At 32.9% G+C, this 21,400-nt stretch overlaps 1 protein-coding gene, 1 long non-coding RNA gene and 1 pseudogene across 4 annotated transcripts; 2 read left to right on the top strand and 1 right to left on the bottom strand.

Annotated features, from left to right (window-relative positions):
* Nucleotides 1-1,336: 1,336 nt before the first annotated feature.
* On the top strand, nucleotides 1,337-5,553 carry LOC107625691 (pentatricopeptide repeat-containing protein At2g17525, mitochondrial-like). Of its 3 annotated transcripts, XM_088503706.1 has the most exons (4): nucleotides 1,337-3,219; nucleotides 3,489-3,651; nucleotides 3,764-4,247; nucleotides 5,307-5,553. In XM_088503706.1, the coding sequence occupies exons 1-2, from the start codon at nucleotides 1,432-1,434 to the stop codon at nucleotides 3,489-3,491; spliced, it is 1,791 nt and encodes a 596-aa protein (XP_088359832.1). In that variant the 5' UTR covers nucleotides 1,337-1,431; the 3' UTR covers nucleotides 3,492-3,651; nucleotides 3,764-4,247; nucleotides 5,307-5,553. The 3 variants fall into 3 exon arrangements, with proteins under 3 accessions (XP_088359832.1, XP_088359831.1, XP_088359830.1); XM_088503705.1 differs by having other exon boundaries at nucleotides 1,337-3,651; nucleotides 3,811-4,247; XM_088503704.1 differs by having other exon boundaries at nucleotides 1,337-3,651.
* Nucleotides 5,554-7,870: 2,317 nt separating this feature from the next.
* Nucleotides 7,871-10,218, bottom strand: LOC148575138 (uncharacterized; annotated as a pseudogene).
* An 89-nt stretch (nucleotides 10,219-10,307) lies between these two features.
* On the top strand, nucleotides 10,308-20,939 carry LOC148575137 (uncharacterized). The gene is made up of 3 exons (XR_015904831.1): nucleotides 10,308-11,048; nucleotides 11,869-11,974; nucleotides 19,872-20,939. It is a non-coding gene; the product is annotated as an uncharacterized LOC148575137 (long non-coding RNA).
* Nucleotides 20,940-21,400: the final 461 nt, after the last annotated feature.

Below are 21,400 nucleotides of genomic sequence, written 5' to 3'. Positions count from 1 at the left end.
TACAAGTTCTAAAATAAATAATTATACATTTCTAACAAAAATTAAGATAATTAAGAATAGTTAGATCCTGCTTGTAACATATAGAAGGTTTAATATTATTTTAATGTAGGTTTAATACTAATTGAAATTTTTCTATTACGTATTTTTAGAAATTGATAATTGATTGTTGTCATGTATTTTATATTAATTTAGGTTTAATACTTGTTAATAGATTCTTTTATATAAAATAGAGAAAATTTCACTCCCTTCTCCTGCAAGATGCTAAAATGACACTTTTTTCTCCTCTATTTATAAAATATACATTCTCCTCCCTTATAACTTTTAAAAAACTTTCTCTTTAATCCAATTTAAATTTTTTATGTTAACTAATGTTAACTTTATCCATTTTTTAAGAAAAAATAAATTATTTTTTTAAAAAATACCCTTTAACAAAAATTATAATTTTTTCTCATTAAATTTTGCTTACTAAAATATCTTTTAATAAATTATTTTTTTATTGATTAAATTATATTTTTATCAAAATATTTTTAAAAAAATTTAATAATTAAATTATTTTTTTCTAAGCTATCCTTCAATAATTTTTTAATTATTAAATTATGATTTTACCAAAATTTTTGTTAACAATTTTTTTATATTTTTCTATTAATTTTTTTATATCAATATATATTATTTTAAGATTATTTTTCAATATCAATATATATTAATTGTTATACATATTAACAATGGTAAGATTTTTTTATTTAATGTTAAAATAATATATATTGATATGAAAAAATTAATAGTAAAATATAAAAAATTATTAACAAAAATTTTGGTAAAAAATCATAATTTAATTATTAAATTTTTTTAAAAAATAATTATTAAATAGTATTTTGGTAAGTAATATTTAATAATAAAAAAAATTAAATTTTTGTTAAAGAATATTTTTGTAAAAAATAATTTTTTTTAAAAAAATAGATAAAGTTAACATTAATTAACACGAAAAAATTTAAAATAGATTAAAGATGAGATTTTTTAAAAGTTATAAAAGAGGATAATGTACATTTTATAAATAGAGGAGAAAAAAAATATTATTTTAACATTTTACAGGAGAAGGGAGTGAAATTTTCTCTTTTATTTATGTAGGATCGATTTTATTGATTCAATAAATAATTTATCAATTGAACTAATAAACTAAGAATCTGACCGATTTTTAAACACCGATTTAATTCTGACAACTATAGTAATTAGTTCATTACAACATGAACATGGTACAATCTTGGATCTAACACTTTAGGCCATTGCCTAAATGGGATTTTCATGGACCAAGTTAAAAGTTAAAACCATTATAATCAAATCAAAGTTACTATCTTTACATAACCCATTTCCAGAAACAGATTCATTTACTTGAAAGGTAAAACCTTTTGTGAATTTTGTTGGCCCTTTCAAATAATGCCGCCCCCAAAGCTCTACAACGCATTGCAAAACTCTATATTATCCAAATCTTTCACTCTCATGCGTTTTCTCACCTTCCAAATTCGTTCACTTTCATCAACTTCTTCTGCTTCTGCTCCTGCTACCCCATCACAGGACCATGTCTGCCACCTAATTCTTGAACAGAAATCCACTTCCAAGGCCATTGAAACTTTCAGATGGGCCTCCTCGCTACCCAACTTCACCCACTCTCAATCCACATACCGTGCCTTGATCCATAAGCTATGTACTTTCCGCCATTTTGACAACGTTAAGCAACTGCTCGACGAAATGCCTGACTCAATCGGCATCCCTCCTGGCGATGAAATCTTCGTCACAATTGTCCGGGGGTTCGGCCGTGCCAGCATGACTCGTGCAGTCATCAAGGTCCTGGACTTGGTGTACAAGTTTCATAGCAGCCCTTCCTTGAAGATATACAACTCCATTCTTGATGTCCTTGTGAAGGAGGACATTGACATAGCTAGGGAGTTTTATAGGAAGAGTATGATGGAGTCGGGGGTAGTCGGGGATGATTATACTTTTGGGATCTTGATGAAAGGGCTCTGCTTGACCAATAGGATTGGTGAGGGCTTTAAGCTCTTGCAGATGATAAAGTCTAGCAGAGGGGTCACACCAAACACTCTGATTTACAACACCTTGCTTCATGCACTTTGTAGAAATGGAAAAGTTGGGAGGGCTAGAAGCTTGATATATGAGATGGTGGAACCGAATGATGTCACGTTTAACATTTTTATATCCGGGTATTGCAAAGAGGAGAATTTAGTTCAGGCTTTAGTGATGCTGGAGAAGAGCTTTGCCATGGATTTTGTTCCTGATATTGTCTCCGTGACTAAGGTTGTGGAAGGTCTTTGCAAGGCCGGCCGTGTAACGGAGGCTGCTGAGGTTTTGGACAGAGTTGAGTGTATGGGGGCTTCACTTGATGTTGTGGCTTATAACACCTTGATAAAGGGGTTTTGTGGAGTAGGAAAAGTAAAAGTTGGGATTCATTTCCTGAAGCAAATGGAGAGTAGAGGCTGTCTTGAGTGTCTTCCAAATGTAGACACCTATAACATACTCATATCTGGTTTTTGTTATTCTGGGATGTTAGATTTGGCCTTGGATCTTTTTAATGACATGAAAACAGATGGGATCAAATGGAACTTTGCTACATTCGACACGATAATTAGAGGGTTGTGTTCAAAAGGAAGAATCGATGAAGGTTTTTCAATTTTGGAGTTGATGGAGGAAAGCAAAGAAGGCTCTAGAGGGCACATTAGTCCTTATAATAGCATAATATATGGTCTATTCAAGCAGAACCGTTTTGATGAAGCAGTTGAATTTCTAACAAACTTAGGAAAGATGTTTCCAAGAGCTGTTGACAGAAGCATGACGATTTTCGAACATTGTAAGCAGGGGAGTATTGAGGATGCAAAGAGGGTCTATGATCAGATGATTGATGAAGGTGGAGTTCCAAGTATTCTAGTTTATGATTGCCTAGTTCGCAGATTATCTGAAAACAGTTGCGTCCGAGAAGCAGTTGAGCTGATGAATGAAATGATTGCCAATAACAGCTTTCCAGTTCCATCTACATTTAATGCAATCATTGCAGGTTTTTGCAGACAAGAAAAAATTGAAAGTGCATTGAAGTTCATGGAAGATATCACTGCAAGAGAGTGTGAAACCAATGCAGAAACTTATGGTCCTTTGATTAATGTTACATGTAAGAAGGGTGATCTTCAGAAAGCCTTGCAACTCTTCCTAGAAATGGTAGAAAAAGGCATCATTCCTAACTATTTTATTTGGAATTCACTGCTATTGAATCTAAGCCAAGAAAATTATTTCAAAAATAAGAATATGATCAACATACATGACCTACTATAGTACTATTTGTTTTGTTTCCTCTAGTGGTTTAAAATTATTGCATCATTTTTTATGCAATCAATAGCATTTTTGTTTACTGGTTTTGATGTTATCGAGATGCATTTTTATCTAGATCCGTAATACTTTTAATGTCACAAAATGCAATGAAATTGTAGTAACATCAGGTGCATCAAATATCTCAAGAGGGAGTACCTCATCAATACATGGTTGTTTTAGTGAAGGTGACATTATTGAATCAGAAAATTCCTTGAATTCAATTTTAATCCAAAAGGGAATGAATTGTTCAGTCACAGAGGTACTTAGAGAGAATATTTGCAGGTTTGTCTCTCTATTTATTATATCAACTTGTTCACCTGATTAAAACTAAACTGTATGAGATTTAGGCATAACACTTAAAATTCCAAAACTAAAGAATGTTTCCATTATGCAGAAATTTAGTGCCAGTGTAACTCGAGATTGTTTTCTTCCTGCCAATAGGAATCCTGATTGGTTAACATTCGTTGGTGAAGATTCTTTTGTAACTTTCCATGTCCCTCAAGTGAATGGGCGGAAGTTAAAGACAATGTTGTTGTGTATAGTCTATTCTTCTTCCCCAAACAATGTACCATCACAAGGCCCTATTGTCGAAAATCTGTTTATCATAAATCACACGAAGACCATCCCTTATGTCTACGATGGAGATACACTGGCTTCACTTAGAGATGAGGAATGGCAGAAAGTAATATCAAACCTTGAAGCTGGTGACAAAGTGCAGATTGTTGTTGCTGGGTTAGGAGTCAAAATGAAGAAGACCAGTTTATCTCATATATGCTGAACAAGTTGACCAAACCAGAGGGCAACAAGGTGAAGGTATTGTTTCTGGTGATAATATGGTAGCAGATGCAAATTTCACTGTTCATGGTGGAGATGAAAAAGTAAGTGCTAATAGTCTAAGTATCTATAAACATTATTTTGAAATATAAAATTTATTTATGTCCATGTTATCTTGCAGGCTGAATTTGATAGAGCTTTTAAAGCAAAATTGCACTTCATGGACCTGATTAATATATGTTTTCTATTTGACTGCTATACTCTATGTATGCTATCAGTTACTACCTTTAAGTTTATCTTGGAGTGTTGCTACTATTTTGCACCAAATTAACTGCAACTATTTTAGGATGCTATTAAGTAGTGCTTTAATGGGAGAATAAAATAAATCTTGCTCAAGCCATCTCTGATTAATAGTCCAAACTTTTCCACCCAATGAAGATTAAATTCTGCATAATAAGGACTATAAAGGAGACACTGCAGATCTCTGATCTTTATAGCATTTTACTATTCTGCGTTTAAATTATGTTTGATGCTTTCTATATAATGAGAATGAGACCCGCGGACTCAAATAAATAACAGTAGCGATTAATAAATATTATAAAATAAATTAAAATACATAATTATGAATATGAATAGAAAAATATTTTTTGAAATAATAAAAATTTAATCACAAAAATATACATCGTAAATTTATAATTATTTATATAGTGTCTAAGATTATCTTTCCCAGTCACCAAAAAAAAAAGATTATCTTTCCCAAAATGCTGTATATACATAAATAATTAGTCATTAAATTTACATATAAATATTTGTATAAAGATGTGATTGATCTTGGTTATAGCTAACGGATCACTTGGTATTTTGAGCATTTTTCTATTCCTCTCCTATCTTCAGAAGGTGCTTAAAGATGTAAATTTTTTGTGCATGTTTGTTTAAAATCTAAATTTAGCAAATGCATACTAAAATTCATTTTCTTTAATTCATTCCTATGTAAAAGCATACGAAATTCTTACTTGTATATAATTCAACTTAATTTTATCTAATTTGCATGTATTTATTTACTTTAAGCAACATTATACCTACAAAGTAACTAGAAACTATAACAATTTGAGAAAGTTGTAAATCTTATTTACTGTGTATAATCTCTAGTGCCTTCCGTGCAGGAATGAAAGTGACGATATCAAGAACATTGTTCAACATGTTACTCATATGCTAGACATGAAGGAACTGTTTGTTGAATGACAAAGAATTTGATGCAGGAGCATGTATTTTTATGTTTGTGTCGTTAATTAAAGTAGTCTAGTTTAGCATATATTATTATTTTGTGTTATGAGTTAGTGCCACATCGCCCGAGTCATGAAAGTTCCCCCTTCTCTACTAGTATAAATATGCGTACGTACCTCTTTTGTTTATGAGTTGAATTGATTGAGTTATATATTGAAATAAGCTGTGTGCTTATTTTCCTCTAGGCTCTTTGAGAGTAAGAGGTGCATCCTTGGCTTAGCCAACCAAGATGGGTTCTTGGCTACTTTCACTATAGTGGGGTTGTTAACCTCGCCAAGATTAGTGGCCCAAGCAACGTCCCGGCATCAGAATCCATTGAAATTTTTAGCTGGCATGCATTCAAAGAACCATGTCTGAAAGAAGAGTTTGCTTTACTTGCTAAAGAAGTTGTTTCATATTGTGAGAGATTGCCACTGGCTCTTGAGGTGATTGGGTCCCATTTGTTTATTAGGAAAGTATATGAATGGAGGAGTGTTTTAAAGAAACTCAAAACTATTCCAAACAACGATGTACAGAAGAAGCTTAATTAAGATAAGTTTTCATGGTCTAAGTGATGATAGGTATAGAGAAATATTTCTTGATGTAACATTTTTCTTTATTGGAATGGACACAAATGATGTAATTAATATATTAAATGGTTGTGGGCATTTTGCTGAAATTGAAATAAATGTTCTTATGAAAAGATGCCTTATTACTGTGAACAATAAGAAGAAACTTGGCATGCCTGGTTTGCTGCGAGACATGGGAAGAGAAATTCTTCGCAAGAGTTTGCCAACAAAAGCTAAGAAACGGAGTAGATTGTGGAATCCAGAGGAAGTGCTTAATGTATTATCAAAAGACATGGTAAGAATTTCAAGTATGTTTTTAAATTCATATAACAGTGATATATGGTGAAAATTTCTGTTTCACCCTTTTCAAATATATTTACAAACAAGGTCCTGAATCTTGATCAGTCCACCTGTTTGTAGTTTCTGTTATTTGACTTTTATAAATTGTTTAATGCTCTTTAAGCCACCGTTAATTTAATTTTACTTTTTGGTTCCTATAATCTATAGGGAACAAAAGCTATTGAGGGACTTGCTTTGAACCTGCCAAAGTCATTGAATCCAACTCAGTTAAAGACTGAAGCATTTAAGGAGATGAAGAGACTCAAATTGCTTCAGTTTGCGAATATGCAACTTGTTGGAGACTTTAAATACCTTTCAACAGATCTTCGATGGTTGTTCTTGCATGAATGTCCTTCAGAATATACAACTGCAAACTTTGATCAAGGAAGTTTAGTTGGTATTGACTTCAAATATAGCAAACTTGAACTAGTATGCAAGAAGGGTCAGGTATAAATTTGAGTTTTATTTACATTTTGTAGTTGAACAGAGCAAACATCAATAAAAAAACTTCAAGAACAAGAGAGAAAAACAATGCTTAGCATTTATTTGGAGTAAAACTCATGATCATTTTGGACATGTTGAGAGATTGGACAGCTTTCCTTTCTTTTTTATAAAGCTCTTTGTTTTGTGTTTTGCTTTTCTACAGGAGAAATCTAATCCACCACCAATTTTTTTTTTGTTTTGCTCTTTTTTCTCACCTTAATGGAATTCTTATTTTATCTAAAAAGAAAAGAAAAGCACACCTGTTAACAACTTTGTAAGAACAATTTAAATGAACTATCACATGTTTACATCTATATTTTTCACTTTCTTTAATTTTTTCACCTTTAAATTCTTGCAGATGATGAAGCAGCTAAAAATACTCAATCTTAGTCATTCTCAACACTTGACACAAACTCCTGACTTTTCAAATATGCCCAATCTTAAAAAGTTAATACTCAAATATTATGCTCTATATATAATGTATATAGTTGAAAACCGTCGCCTTGCAAATTTGTCTTTGTTTTCTCGGTTTAAATAAAGCTCTATCTAGACCCTGTAAATCTAATTATATGGATGAGTCATTTTAGTTGACAAAATTGTCAACCATGAACTAAGTTGGTTTATCTTATGGTCTGACAATTTAACATTTTCGGATTTCATTTCCTCTAACACAAACCAAGCTCCAACCCAACTCTCCACCAGATCCCCCTGCCTCACCGTCCTCAATTTTGAAAATGCACTTTACAAAAGTCAAATATGTTATTGAATTCTAGTATATGTTAGTAAAATATGAGGAGCTAAAAGATAGCCCATAGCTAAGTTAAAACCATAGTATGGCAGATTAAGAATCACTAGATGTGTTAAAGTACTAAAAGGATCCACCTGATTGTACCAAGAAAATTATGAAAGCTGACCTCAAACTTGCTTCAACACCCAAAAAGGGAAAAAGGTATATACAATGCATCGCATATTTGATATTTTCCCGAAGAATCAGCCAAGAGCATATGTTTCAGAGGATAAAACTCATTTACGTTTATCTATGGGGACAAGGACAAAAAATGAAGGAACACCTGTTAACTACCACTTTCAAATCTAGATTGGATACAAAATTCCTTATACAAATCAAAATGTTGTTCTCATTTTGACATATGTTTCTTCAGTAGATTATATGCTTTTAAACCTTGAGGTTCAGAGATTTCCAATGGAGCATGAAGACTCAACTCAACAGGGCAATGATTATCAAATACCTCTTGTCCAAGAGCTTTGTCTGCTCCCTGGACTTCCGGACATGGAATATAAATGTATCATAAGTTTCATCACTATAAACAGAGTCCCCTGTAACAAAATCTTTGGCAGAGCAATTGAATGCCATTGGCCGATACGAAAAAAAAAGATTTTTGTTTCAAGGAACCATCCCAAGCTTCCTCTTGATCATCAGAAAGAGATATCTCCGTAGAGCAATCAGTTGAAACAGTTATGTTACTAGCCACCTTCATTACTTCATTGTACTTGAGGCCAAGCTCTGCTTCTATGGAAAACTCATCATCTTCCAAATTTGAGCACCCGTTGTAAAATTCATTTAGCACAAGTAGAAATGGAAATGGCCTAACTGGACCCACAATGTCATCATTATTGTGGTGTGAAGATTTCCGTAAGAAGAATGGAGGCAACTGAGGAAGCTCGGGTAAAACTAAGAAATCTAAAGCTATCTTATGTTTGTTTACAACTTGCGGACATTGAGAATAATTCAAAAATGCCAATTGTAACACCTCCATAGGCAAGTCAGCCCAAAGTCTCCTTAAAGCAACTTCATGAAGGCTTGTTGGTGGTTTTATATCTTTAAAGACAGCAGCAGTTGCAGCAGATGATCTTAACCGACCAAACCCACAAGCATTTAATTTCTCACACAAAAACTCATGCACTTTACTCGCAGAAGATTCCTTCTGTCGAGTTTGCATGTGACTCTTTTCTAGTTTCCTGTGTAGCAATTTAGAAAGACTATCACTAATATATGCCTGAAGGTAAGCCAATTTTAGGTAATGAAATCTTTTTTGAAATTTGTATTCCTCCTCACTGAAGGGATGCAAGTGTTTGTCCAGCCATAATTCTTCTTTGTGGCAATGATCTAAGTTCCTAGTTGAAGCCCGACAAGCATGATATCTTTGCAATTCAAACTTTCCAGATGACAACAGCCTTATCAGTGTAAATCCACCATTTTCATCTGGTTCACAAAGTAGGGCAGCCAGGTCACTGCTTAAAATTCCAAAACCCAAGACAATCTCTTTCTTCAGCTGCCAATCAATCCATTCAGGAAGAGCGTCCTTTGACAGCTCTTCCCTTAAGAGACAATCTCCACAATGACACTTGCAGCCAGATAAATCAATATCAGACGGAAGCTCCCAGGCACAGAATGCTTTGTTAATATTTGAAAGCTTCGAAGCAATATATCCTTTTCGGAATGGCAATTCAGGTCCATAACAGAAGAGATTAAACACACAATTCCAAAATGATCCCAGTATAATGCAATATCCAGACTCAGAAGCCAACTTGAAAGCATCTTCCCTTGAGTTGGACCTCAAGGTAGACAAGCTTAGCACAGTTACGTAACAAGGCTCATCAATATTATGCATCCATTGTAACACTGGCATCATAGGCTTCCTCACATCAATGAGAAGTAAAAGACTGCTAGAAGCCACTGCGCAGAAGAAATGGTTAGGACCTGCCTTTGACAAGGCAAGAAACTACTCGATTTCGCTTGGAGCATACATACGCAACATATCAATCTTCATTAGGCAACTCACGTTACATTCCTTGGATCTCTAGTCAACTAAGAAAACAGCATCAGTGCGAGCAACCACCAAAATCCGAGGATGCCAACTAAATTCACAGCTCACCCATACACAATCACTACAATAACCCGAATCATTCCACAGAACTTTCAACCTAGTCCCCTTAAAAGAAGTACTCGAACCATGATAATGAGACTCCAAATCAAACAAGAACAATTGACCACTTTCTAACAACACCACACTCTCTTCCAATATATGAGGGCTCCAACAAGCATGACCAACGGAAGAACTATTGAAAACTTTACCGCCCAATATATAACAATACTACACTCGCAAGGTTTATCGTTAAACGGATATGTGAGATCAAAAGAATGATAAAAATATAATATACAGATCCAAGAAATATAGATATCAAGCTCTAGACTCGAGCTGCAAAACTAAGGCCGACAAGAGTATGTAATTATATATATTTATACAACCCAAAATATAACTCGAACTATAGAATAGACATCTGTCTCTCAAGTAAAAAAAAAATCAGAAACTCAAAAAAAAATAAAATCCAACTTCGTTTGCATCGGAAATTCTAAACAATCAGCGAGGTGTATGGAATGAAAACCGAAAGTTCTCAACATGGTAAAGATGTCTGGATAGTTAATATAAAAAGTATCGAAAAAGACAGAGGTATAAAATCCCTCAATACCCTTATTCCCCCTTTTTTTCCAAACCAAACCCTAACCATCTTCTAACACACTCACTCACCTCTCACTGCCGCACACACCCTCACTCCCCTCACCCTCTTCCTCACAGCACACACCCACGAGTTGAGGAAAGAAAGAAAAGAAAGATGGAGATCGAGAGAGTGAGGGAGAGGAGGAGAGAAGGAAGAAGAGGAGGGAGAGGGCTTCCGCACCGGGGCCGCGCCTCACCGTCATCTAACTTGCCGTTGTTGTCGCCAACGATGAACAAGAGAGAGAGGCAAACGCGAGGAGAGAGAGGGAAGCTGTTTGGGCGTGCTGGAGGGTCGCCATTGTCGTCCTCATTGCGACTGGTCATCATCGCTGGAGCCAGCCACCTTCATCGCCATTTGTGCCGCCGCCGAAGCCTGGATCATCGCCGTTTGGGTTGCGCGGAGGAAGGAGAAGCCGCTGGATGTCGCTGCGCCTTGTCTCCATCGTCGCTGAGCTTCAACCGCCGCCATGCCAAGTCGTCGTCGCCATTGTTGAGAGAGAAGAGAGAGCTTGACGAGAGAGAGAGAAATAGGATGTGCGAGAGGAGCCGCCGTGAATAGAGGGCTGTTCCGTCACCGCTGTTGTGTTGCCGTTCGGGTGAACCTTGGTTTCTACTGGAGCAGGAGCTGTTGGTGCCACTGGTGGAGCTGAACAGTTCCTGTCACTAACCCAAACTATCGCCAGCTCCACCTTGTCGCTGCCCCAATCCAAATTCTGCGCTTTGGGACCAAATTGTGAGTATGCTTTACATTTATAATTGTTTGATTGTGTATCTATAATTATTTTGACATATATCTATTATGATCTTTGAATTATACTCACTATATTTGCCTTAAACGGTTTTAAATTGATTAGAATAATTGATTAATTAAAATTAAATAATTTGTTTTTATGAAGTTTATACTTTCAGAACTATACATGAGACCATATATATTTTTTATGAAGTTTTGCATTATTCTAAGATGTTTGAATTTACTTGTATATATGTTTTTGAAGCATTGAAGTATTTGTTGGTATTAACTTAGTTTAAAGATTGTGAAATATGTTTGGAATGTCGTATGATTGAAAAAGTATGATTGGAAAAGATTCTGATGAAAAAGTATAATATGATTTGATTTGATTCGATACCTTATATATTTGAAAGATTAAAGATTTGTTGTATTTGAAATTATATGTTTGAATTGGTTTGGGAGGCTCGTATTAGAAAATCGTAGTTAACGGTGACTATAACTTAATTTAGATACATCTAACTCAAACCCCAGCTAGCAGGGATGTTGCTAGCCTAATGTGTAGGCCACACGTTAGATCTGTTATTCTGTTAGGACACACGAGAGGAAAGGGTTATCCATTGAGGTAGAGCCACCCAAGTGTGGACTTTTTATTTGATTTCTGTATGAGAACTCCCTTATTGATTCACTTATTATTATCAACTATTGTTTTCTAATTAAAAATTACTTAAATAATGATGTTTATATGGTCTCATGTCGATTATAGATGTATTGTTTAGTCATTGAGTTACAAAACTCACCCTATTTTTCTAAAAATATTTTTCAGGAATAAATATTTGGTGATGTGAGCCTTTCTGTTCAAGAGCAATGATCTGCAATGAGTACCTATTCTTTGTTGAATTCTTACACGTCATCTACTCCATATGTCCCAGGTAGGATCCAACTATTCTTAATTATTTTAATTTTTGTTAAAAAATGTATAACTATTTATTTTAAAACTTGTAAAATATTTGAAATTTTCTTATTCAGCTTATATTTGAGTTTGTTAGACTTGTTAGGGGATTATTTTCCTTGAGCGCCAGTCATGGCTCATTTTGGGCCGTGACAAGAGGCATTCATAGAATTTCGACACTTAGATTTCAACTTAAAAATCCAACTAAACCAGAAATTAAGTAAGGTATCTAAGGTATTTCAAGTTCTAAATTTAACTTTAACCTAAAACTTTACTTTCTGTCTCCTCCAATCCTTCGAATCACCGGTGGAACAACCCCCTGTAACATCCTACTACACAGAATTTTATGCTTAAGTAATAAAGCTGAGGTGGCAAGGTATTACGACCTTTAAAAATAAAATATATACATAATAATATTGAAGAGGATACGGTATACAAGGAGCCTTAAAAAATGAGTAAAGCAAAATCGCAAAATAAAAAGCGCATCGCTCAGGAAACGAGATTACTTGCATGTGAAGAAAACTACAGTTCATAAGCTTAACTAAGCAAAAAGTGGGAATAGAGGAACAAGAATACAAAATAACAAACTCCTAACTCAATCTGCGAAACTAAGGTTGGTCGGAGAATATTTACATACATATATACATAGCCCAAAGCCCAAAATACATACATAAAATCCTAGTTCTCCATAAACCTCTAAGAGGTACAAAATTAAGGTGAACATAAACATATGAGGAGAGTCTATACACATATATAAATCAAATTATCAAAAGTAAAACCTAAAATGAAACCACTTCACTGCAGAAGCTCCAAATGCCTAGCGAAGTGACTCTTGACTTGTATCTGAAAAACAACAATACAGTATGAAATGAGAATCGGAGGTTCTCAGCATGGTAAAGGTGTCACGCACATAAGATATAAGGTCTTGAAAATGGCAGAGGCAATCGTAGAACATCGACACTCATATATGAAACTTAAGGAACTAAAAACAAAAGTCATAAATAGGTGGTTGTCTAAAGGTTCTCAACCTAACTAAACCTAACCTATACACTAAACTTTTTTACCTTCCCTCCGTTCCTCCGTCTCCTATGAGTTCACAGACAAACAAGCAAAACAAGGCAAACACAAGTAGTTCACAAGTAATACAGTTAACAATTATCACAAATAACAGATTATAATCACGTAGGCAATCTCATATAGTTCACAAGCAAGCAAATCAGACAATATGTACATGATGTATGCCTATCATATGGCTGTTGATATCAACTGTCGGTTACGTAGCCAGCCCGACATATCCTGATAACTAACTGTAGAAATTAACCATGGAAAGAATTCCAAACTGACATGGGGGAGACACACCCCAAGCTCAATGATAACCATGGGCAGGATCCCAAGCTGACAAGGGAAGACATTACCCCCAAGCTCAAAATTATCCATGGGACGATTCCCAAACTGACATAGGGAGATAACACCCCATGCTGACATGGGGGAGACAACACCCCAAGTTGAATGTATCCAATCATTTCTCATAAATATCATTTTCATTCTCAATAATAATTCATAGCTCATCACATCTTTCTCAACATTATTTTACTCTCTCTTAATTGCCTTATATGCCATTTTCATCATCCTTAATAATCAAGTACCATCTCCCTTAACCCCCTATTACCTTTTAAAAGTCTTTATTCATTTCCAAGTTATCTCTATTTCCTAACTTCAGCTAATTACTAGGCTTACTATTAGGTTCTATTACTAAAAGAATGAAAATAGAGGTTTAGAAGTTTGAAATTAGGTTTAAAATTTAAAAACCTAGATTTGCTAAAATAGGGGCCACGCATACACGTGGGAATGAAAATCCTTACTCGCAACCCGAAAGGGTTAGTCGCGTTGCGAGCAGCTGGACGCGTACGCAAATCTCAGGTCATGCGTATGCGTGGACCATACGTACGCGTGGGAGTAGGTTTTTTCAAAAATTTTGCTGAATCTGAAAAAGCTGCAGAATTTTATTTTTGGACCCTAAACTTCCGACGCGCATAACTTTTTCGTTTTAAATCTTTTTTCTTCCGTTCTTTGAACGTCGTAAACTTCACGGACCCAATTTCATATAAAATAAATGTAAAATTATTTAGGGATCCGGAAACCAAGTTATACTTTGGCGAAGTTCGGCCAAAAATCAGTTTTACTCAAAAAACTTCAAACCTCAATTTTCATTAAACCAAACACAAGTCATACTTCCATTACATATATTTAATGTAGCCACATGCCATTTATTTTACCAAAGTCTAATCAGTTATACATCAATATGCTCATAATCTCATACCTAAATTTTATGATCTTAGTCACAACATACACCAATATACCACCACAAACTCATATCCATTCTTTTTCCCACTTTACAAGCACCAATAAGTCATCAGTTAGCAGTCCAATTCCATCATCAACAATTAAGCTAAAATTCAACATTTATCATTAAGTACTAATCAATTTACATGCTCATATATTTATTCCTATCTTATAGTCAACTAGCCTAGGTATTGACAGAACATTATATATTTTATTACATACGTGAAACCTAAACCATATCTTGGCCGATTTCCACGTATTTTTCAAGGCAGCCCACTTAGACAAAAAAGGGCAAGGCTTCAATCACCAAAATTCAACTCTAACACCCACCAAGTTCTCAAATCAAGCTTCCAATGGTTTCAAGGACTCCATATCATGCATACATACACACCTAACACATATATACATACAGATACCACAAAACTCAATATCCAACATAATCAAAATAAAAAATAGCTAGGTTTTAGGATTCTTACCATACCCACAAACCAAACGAACTAAAACCAACAAGTTTCATAGGTTAGATTGAACCTGTAACATCAAAGCCAACAAATCCTCAACATGTATGCTCAAGATTTTCGAAAATCAAAGGAGTAGAAAAATTGGAGTGAGAATGAGGCTTACCTATAAAATTATTTCGATAAATTCGTAGAGCTCGACGCAGTGGTCGCGTGGCCACAAACAGTGTGGTGATCGGAGCTCGGAGCAAGAAGTTATGGTGAATTGAGTTGGAGGTTAGGGTTTTGGTTTCTCACCTTCTTCCTCCCTGGCCTTGGAACATGAATAAGGAATGAAGGGAAATGTTATGAGCTGAAGATCATAATTGGTGAGTGGATTTTGGGCCTTGGGCCCATTTTGGGTTCTATTTGATCGGTTCGGCCAGTTCGACCCAATTTTATGCCAAATTCTTTGAAATTAGTATCAAAATTTTCGTTTTAATTAGCTATATCCTATTTTAATATAAAATTTGTATTTCTAATCTCCTTTATTAAAATTAATTTATTGGTTAATTATTTACTAATTTTACAGGATTTACACCCCCTCACACTTCCACCAAGAGGGGTTTCTTAAAAATAATACACATACAATTCAAGTAAGAAAAACACAGATAGAGGTGCAATTACAGCAAGTAGAAAAAGTAGCAGATAAGTAGAGTTAAGCAATTAAGCAAACCAAAATAATGCACACTCAAGCAAAACAAACAAATGCATATGATGTATGCCTATTCTATGGCTGATGAGTCTCATCTGTCGGTTATATAGGTAACCCGACATGTCCTGGTAGCTAATCATTAGACAATCCCTCTGTGCGCGCATCCCTAAACTCAAAAATAATATCTATGGAGTCGAACTCCAAGCTCAAATATAATATTTCATGGAGTCAAACTCCAAACTGAATAATATAATATTCCACGAGGTCAAACTACAAGCTCAATAGTATAATATTCTATGGAATGAAATTTCAAGTTCAATAATATTCCATGGAGTCAAATTCCAAGATCAATAATATTCCATAGAAAAATCTTAAGCTCAATTTATCCATGGGTGAGACAACCCAAGCTCAAATTCATATATATATGCCCATAGAAAAATCTAGGGAGTTGAAGTGTCCAGTCACATCTTGCGACAGAGGGTCAACAATTAGTCTCAATGTCATCATCATTCATCAAAAATTCATACTCAAAATTTAATTCATTCTTTTTAAATAAATCAAACTCAAAATGTAATCGTTTTTTTAATAACTCAAAATCAAATCATAAAATCCTTAAACCCAAATCTTTCTAAATAACCACTTCAAACGAAGCCTCCAATTTTCATAAAAATTTCGACAGCATCTCCTCTAAAACCAGTGACGGACCCAAAAAATTTATGTTGGGGTGGCAAAAATAATATACATTATAATCAAAAGATATATTAATCCAAATTAAAAAAAAATAAAAATGTACATTAATTATTCGAATAAAAAAAACCAAAAATTACATATAATAAAATAGAACGAAAGATATATTTTGAAATATTTTCTATTACTATTTCTAAAAATAAAAAATATATATTCTAAATTAGTAAATTGATCAATTGACTTTAGAAATTTATATGCAACATAGTTACATATAATAAAATAGAACAAAAGATAAACAAATAAATAATAAGGATCACTAAATTGAGAATAAAATCAAACATATAAATTCATGAAGAGAATAAAAAATTAGATTAATACTTAAATTATAATTGCTTGAATTAAAATTTGTAATTGAAAATATCAAAAAGAGGAACAATGAAATTGAAAGATACATAAAGTCATAGAGAGTTATATAAAAAAATAGAGAATTTAAAATTTACCTTTTGATGAAGAGAAGATGACCACTAAAAAGGGAATAGAAAAAGAGAGTTGAAAATATGAAACTTAGAAGAGGGTTTAAGAGAATAAAGAAGTGGTGACGGTTGAGATTTGAGAATGAAAAAAATCTAAATTTGATTAGGTTAACTAATAATCAAAATGATAAAAAGATAAAATGGACTTAAGACTTTAAATAATTGGGTTAAGTTTATTTGTAGTAGAGTCATTTAAAATTTAAAATAGGGAATATTATATATGTATTATATTTAAAAAAAAAAACTGAAATAAGAGTGGGGAAGTTCCCCTCATAATCCTAGGTAGGTCTGTCCCTATCTAAAACTCGGACTTCTGCCACCTTTCAAGGGTCCCAACCACCAAACCAAACACCTCTCAGTCATTCAAATCATTTTCAATATCAAATTATTTTAAAATCAAACAATTTCCAATATTAAATCTTTTCTAAAAACCTACCAACTTCAATAGCAAATCATTTACAAAATCGAATCACACATCTCTCAACCAATCCATTCAATTCAATTTTTACAAACCCACCATCAACTCTCAACACATCAACAATCATCATTATTTTATACTTAGCAAGGTCACAATTCAACACATACAAATTCATTCATCCTTTGTACACACATCATATACCACACAATTCATCAATAATTCATTTAGGACATTTCTATCTTAAGGTCTTCTAGCGTAAGTTTTTACGTGACATTAAACATTAACTACGAGAAACCAAAACCATACCTTGGCCAATTCCTTCCTAAACTCGGAACTCCTCAAAAACCTCTCCTTTTACAAGTTCCAAGCTTCCAAACGTCAATTCCTCAAATTTAATCACCCGGATTTCATTCCAAACCGCCCAATTAAACTCCAAATCAACAAGAACACAATCCTATTCACACAATATCACTATAATCATCATAGGATTTACTAATTCAATGATTCACAAGGGTTTAACAGTTTGTTACCTTACCCATAGATCCATTGGACAAAACTCAGTAATTATCTGCTGCTAGAGTTCACCTAAACCATCAAAATTATTCATTTCCTTAATACCCAAACTCAAAACCCATGAAATTAAGGAGAGAAAAAACTGGATGAAAAATAAAAATTTCTTACAATTCTGTTCAGATAAAATTGAAGAGAATTGCGAGACGAACTTGTGGCTGCTGACGGCTCGTCAATCAAAACTTTAAATTAAAAGTTACGATGAATTGAAAATTAGAAGTGGGTTATGCACGTTAACTCTCTTTTTCCGTGTACTTCTAATGAAGTAACGAGGAAGAAAATGGCTGAGTCATATTTATATAAGTGAGCTTTGAGCTCGGTTTGGGTTCTGTCAAATCGGTTTGATCCGTTAGTTTAATTTTGGGTTAAAATTTTTAAAATTAATGTCAAAATTTGTATTTTTAATATTTCTACTTCTCTAAATTATAAAATTTAATTTTTTAATTTTTTAATAATAATTAATTTATTAACTAATTATTTATTAATTTTCTAAATTTTATAATTTGTATTGTATGTCTTCAAATATGCACCTAAACTCATTCTCATAAGTCATAATTTGGTTTGTTGATTAATGTAACTAAGCTCCTTCTCCTTCTCTCTTTCTTAGCAAGCATTGTTAGAATAAAAAAGATGTAGTTTTTATATTTGATTTATTATTTTTTATTTTGCTCACAGAAAAATCATTTTAAAGAGGAAAAGAATTTAATTAATGTTATAAAATTTGAAGATTAAATGCCAGAGAGTAAAAGTCATACATGAAGTTGTGGACATAATAATAAGCATATATGCTATTTAATTACTTTAACTTTTTTTGTTATTAAATATTTAACAAAGATGATATAGTTAGAAGTTGTTATGACTTAAACTGGTATTATGGTATTTTGCAATAATAATCTAATGTATGTGAATTTTATAGAATACTTTATGAGTCAAATTTGATGGTAAATATTTTATTAGTTTTTTTTAATAATTTGATTCAAATAGTTAAAATTATTTATTGACATTAAATTTTAAAAAAAAAGTTGGAATACTAATTTCAATGCAATATGAGAAAATTATTGAAAATAAAAAAATACAAAACTACGAAAAATTATTGTCAAAAGTCATAAAAGACAATGGAATTAAAATTGTTGTCAAAAGCAACTACAAAATGTCAATAATATTAAAACCGTTCTTAAAAAAAGCACAAAAACAATCGTTGTCCAAAATAGTAATAAAGTACGGCGTAAAACTGCTGTCTATCCTGTTACAGTTGTAAACCGTTGTTTAAAAATTATTGTAACAATTGTTGTCTATTAGGATAACAAGGGCAACAGTTTATTTTTTTTGTCGTTGTCTTACGTAAAAAATCGTTGTCTATTAATATTATTAACGGTTACATATACCATAAGTTAAAAACTATCGCCAAAACGTTGCCTAAAGTTTTAAGAACGATTTTCTGATCTATGACAACAGTTTTCGACCATTATAAAAACTTTTATTTGTTGTACTATTTTTTATGAAAAATAAACTATAATAAAATGAATCGATGAAAATAACATGAAGAATAAATATGGAATGAATTGTTATATGTGCTACTCCTTTTTAGTTTTTTTTTTAATTGTATTATAATTAAAAATAAAAAAATATGAAATAAAATTAACTAAAAGATAAATATTTTATTAAAAAGACTTTAAAATTAAAATAATTAATTATTTAAATATAATAAAAGTTAACTCTTATTGAAAAATTATGCAGCAGTCCATACTAAAATAAAGACCATTAAAAATAATAAATGTAATTATAAACTAAAAATAGTGGGTTATTTTTATAAGAATGAATTTTCTCTATTTTTTAATTGTTTAATAAAATATAAATTTTTATTATTTAATATTTTTTATACATTTTTTATAGATTTATTTTAAAAAATATAAAATAAAAAATAATATTTTATTAAATAATTGAAAAAAAATAGAAAACATCCATTCACGACTACTTCTAAATTCTAATGTGGTTCCACCACCTAACCCGAACAAAAATTTCCTTTGCATTGATTAGTGATTAGACTACATGATGAGTTTAAAAAACTTTAAATTAATATGACTATCAAACATTGTTAAAAATTATTATTAAGAATTATTAATTTAATTTTGGTTTTAAAATTATTTGATTAATAATTTCTGTTTTGAGTGCAGTATTTTGATCAATGGGCATATACAACAAAAAGCCTAATAAGTTGGGAAAATATTCAGCATGTGGTACAAAAATATTCAAGCATTATGGCTGAATTATTTTTTGTATTGATTGGGATATGAAAACTGATAACAAAGCCCAAGATATAATTGTCCTGACCTAATATCATCATGGGTCCGAAATTGAAAGAAGGAAGAATGAAATGGAGCATAATTGAGTTCGGTTACCTACTTGACAAACCCCAATTTGACGGTTTGTTTTGCCTTGAATTTAGAACATTTTGATAACCTTTTGTCACATTTAGCCTAAGAATTAGCATGGTTTTGTTATCTCTTCCATGATTGTGCTTAAGTGTAAAAACATGCTTTTTAAGCCTTATTTTGGTGAATTCTAGTTTCTGTTTGATTCCATAAGGTGCCTTGATGTGTTTGCTAGTAACCTCAGGTTGAAATAGGCTAGGCATGGATCAAAGGAAGCAAGGAAGGAAGCATATAAGTGGAGAGAAGCATAAAAAGTCAAAGAAGCAAAGTCAGCCATGCACGCGCACGCGCACAAGGCGCTCGCGCGCACATTACAGAATCGACCAGGGACGCGCACGCGTACCATGCGCGCACGCGCCGATGCTGGCACATGACCTCATTAATGCAACACGTGCCTGGCGATTTGAGAGGGTTTCTGAACCCATTTTTGGCGCCAAATTGCTAAAGGAAAGGAATAAAAGGATGAAGGATTAAGGGGAAGGCATCATTATCACTTAGGATTTTTCATACTTTTCATACTTTAGAAGTTAGATATAATTAGCTTAGTTTGAGCTTTGTAGTTAGTTTCTAGAGAGAGAAGCTCTCTCTTCTCTCTAGGATTAGGATTAGGATTAGGTTTAGGTTAATCTCTCTTCTTAGATCTAGGTTTAACTCATGCTTTGATTCACTTTTCATTCACCAATTCCTAATCTTCTCTTCTTCCTCTTTCTAGTTGTGTGCTTTAATAATTGTAATTCTTCATTTTGTTTTGGATATATTGTTGTTCCTTGGTTTTCTTTCAATAATGCAATTTGAGGTAATTCATGATAATTGTGATTTCCTTGATTGTTGTTGTTAATTCTTTACATTCAATTGTAGTTAGAATTCATTCTTGTTGTGATTGACTATACTTTTCTTTTGTGCCTTCCAAGTGTTTGATGAAATGCTTGGTTGGATTTTAGTGTAGATTTTGTTCCTCTTGGCTTAGGTAGAGTAATTAGCGACACTTGAGTTATCTAATTCCTTTGTTGATTGATAATTGGAGAGATTGCTAATTGGTTTGGAGTGCACTAAGGCTAGTCTCTCCTTGGGAGTTGGCTAGGACTTGTGGCTCAAGTCAATTCATCCACTTGACTTTCCTTTCTTTAGTAAGGGTTGACTAAGTGGTAGCAATGAACAATTCTCATCACAATTGAGAAGGATAACTAGGATAGGACTTCTAGTTCTCATATCTTGCCAAGAGCTTTTATAGTAGTTAGTTTATTTCCATTGCCATTTACTTTTCATGCCCC

Source organism: Arachis ipaensis, chromosome B2 (assembly GCF_059453495.1).
Source record: "Arachis ipaensis isolate K30076 ecotype BB chromosome B2, ASM5945349v1, whole genome shotgun sequence".
Classification (NCBI taxonomy): domain Eukaryota; kingdom Viridiplantae; phylum Streptophyta; class Magnoliopsida; order Fabales; family Fabaceae; genus Arachis; species Arachis ipaensis.
The sequence above is the reverse complement of the archived record's forward strand: the minus strand, read 5'-3'. Positions and strand labels throughout refer to the sequence as shown.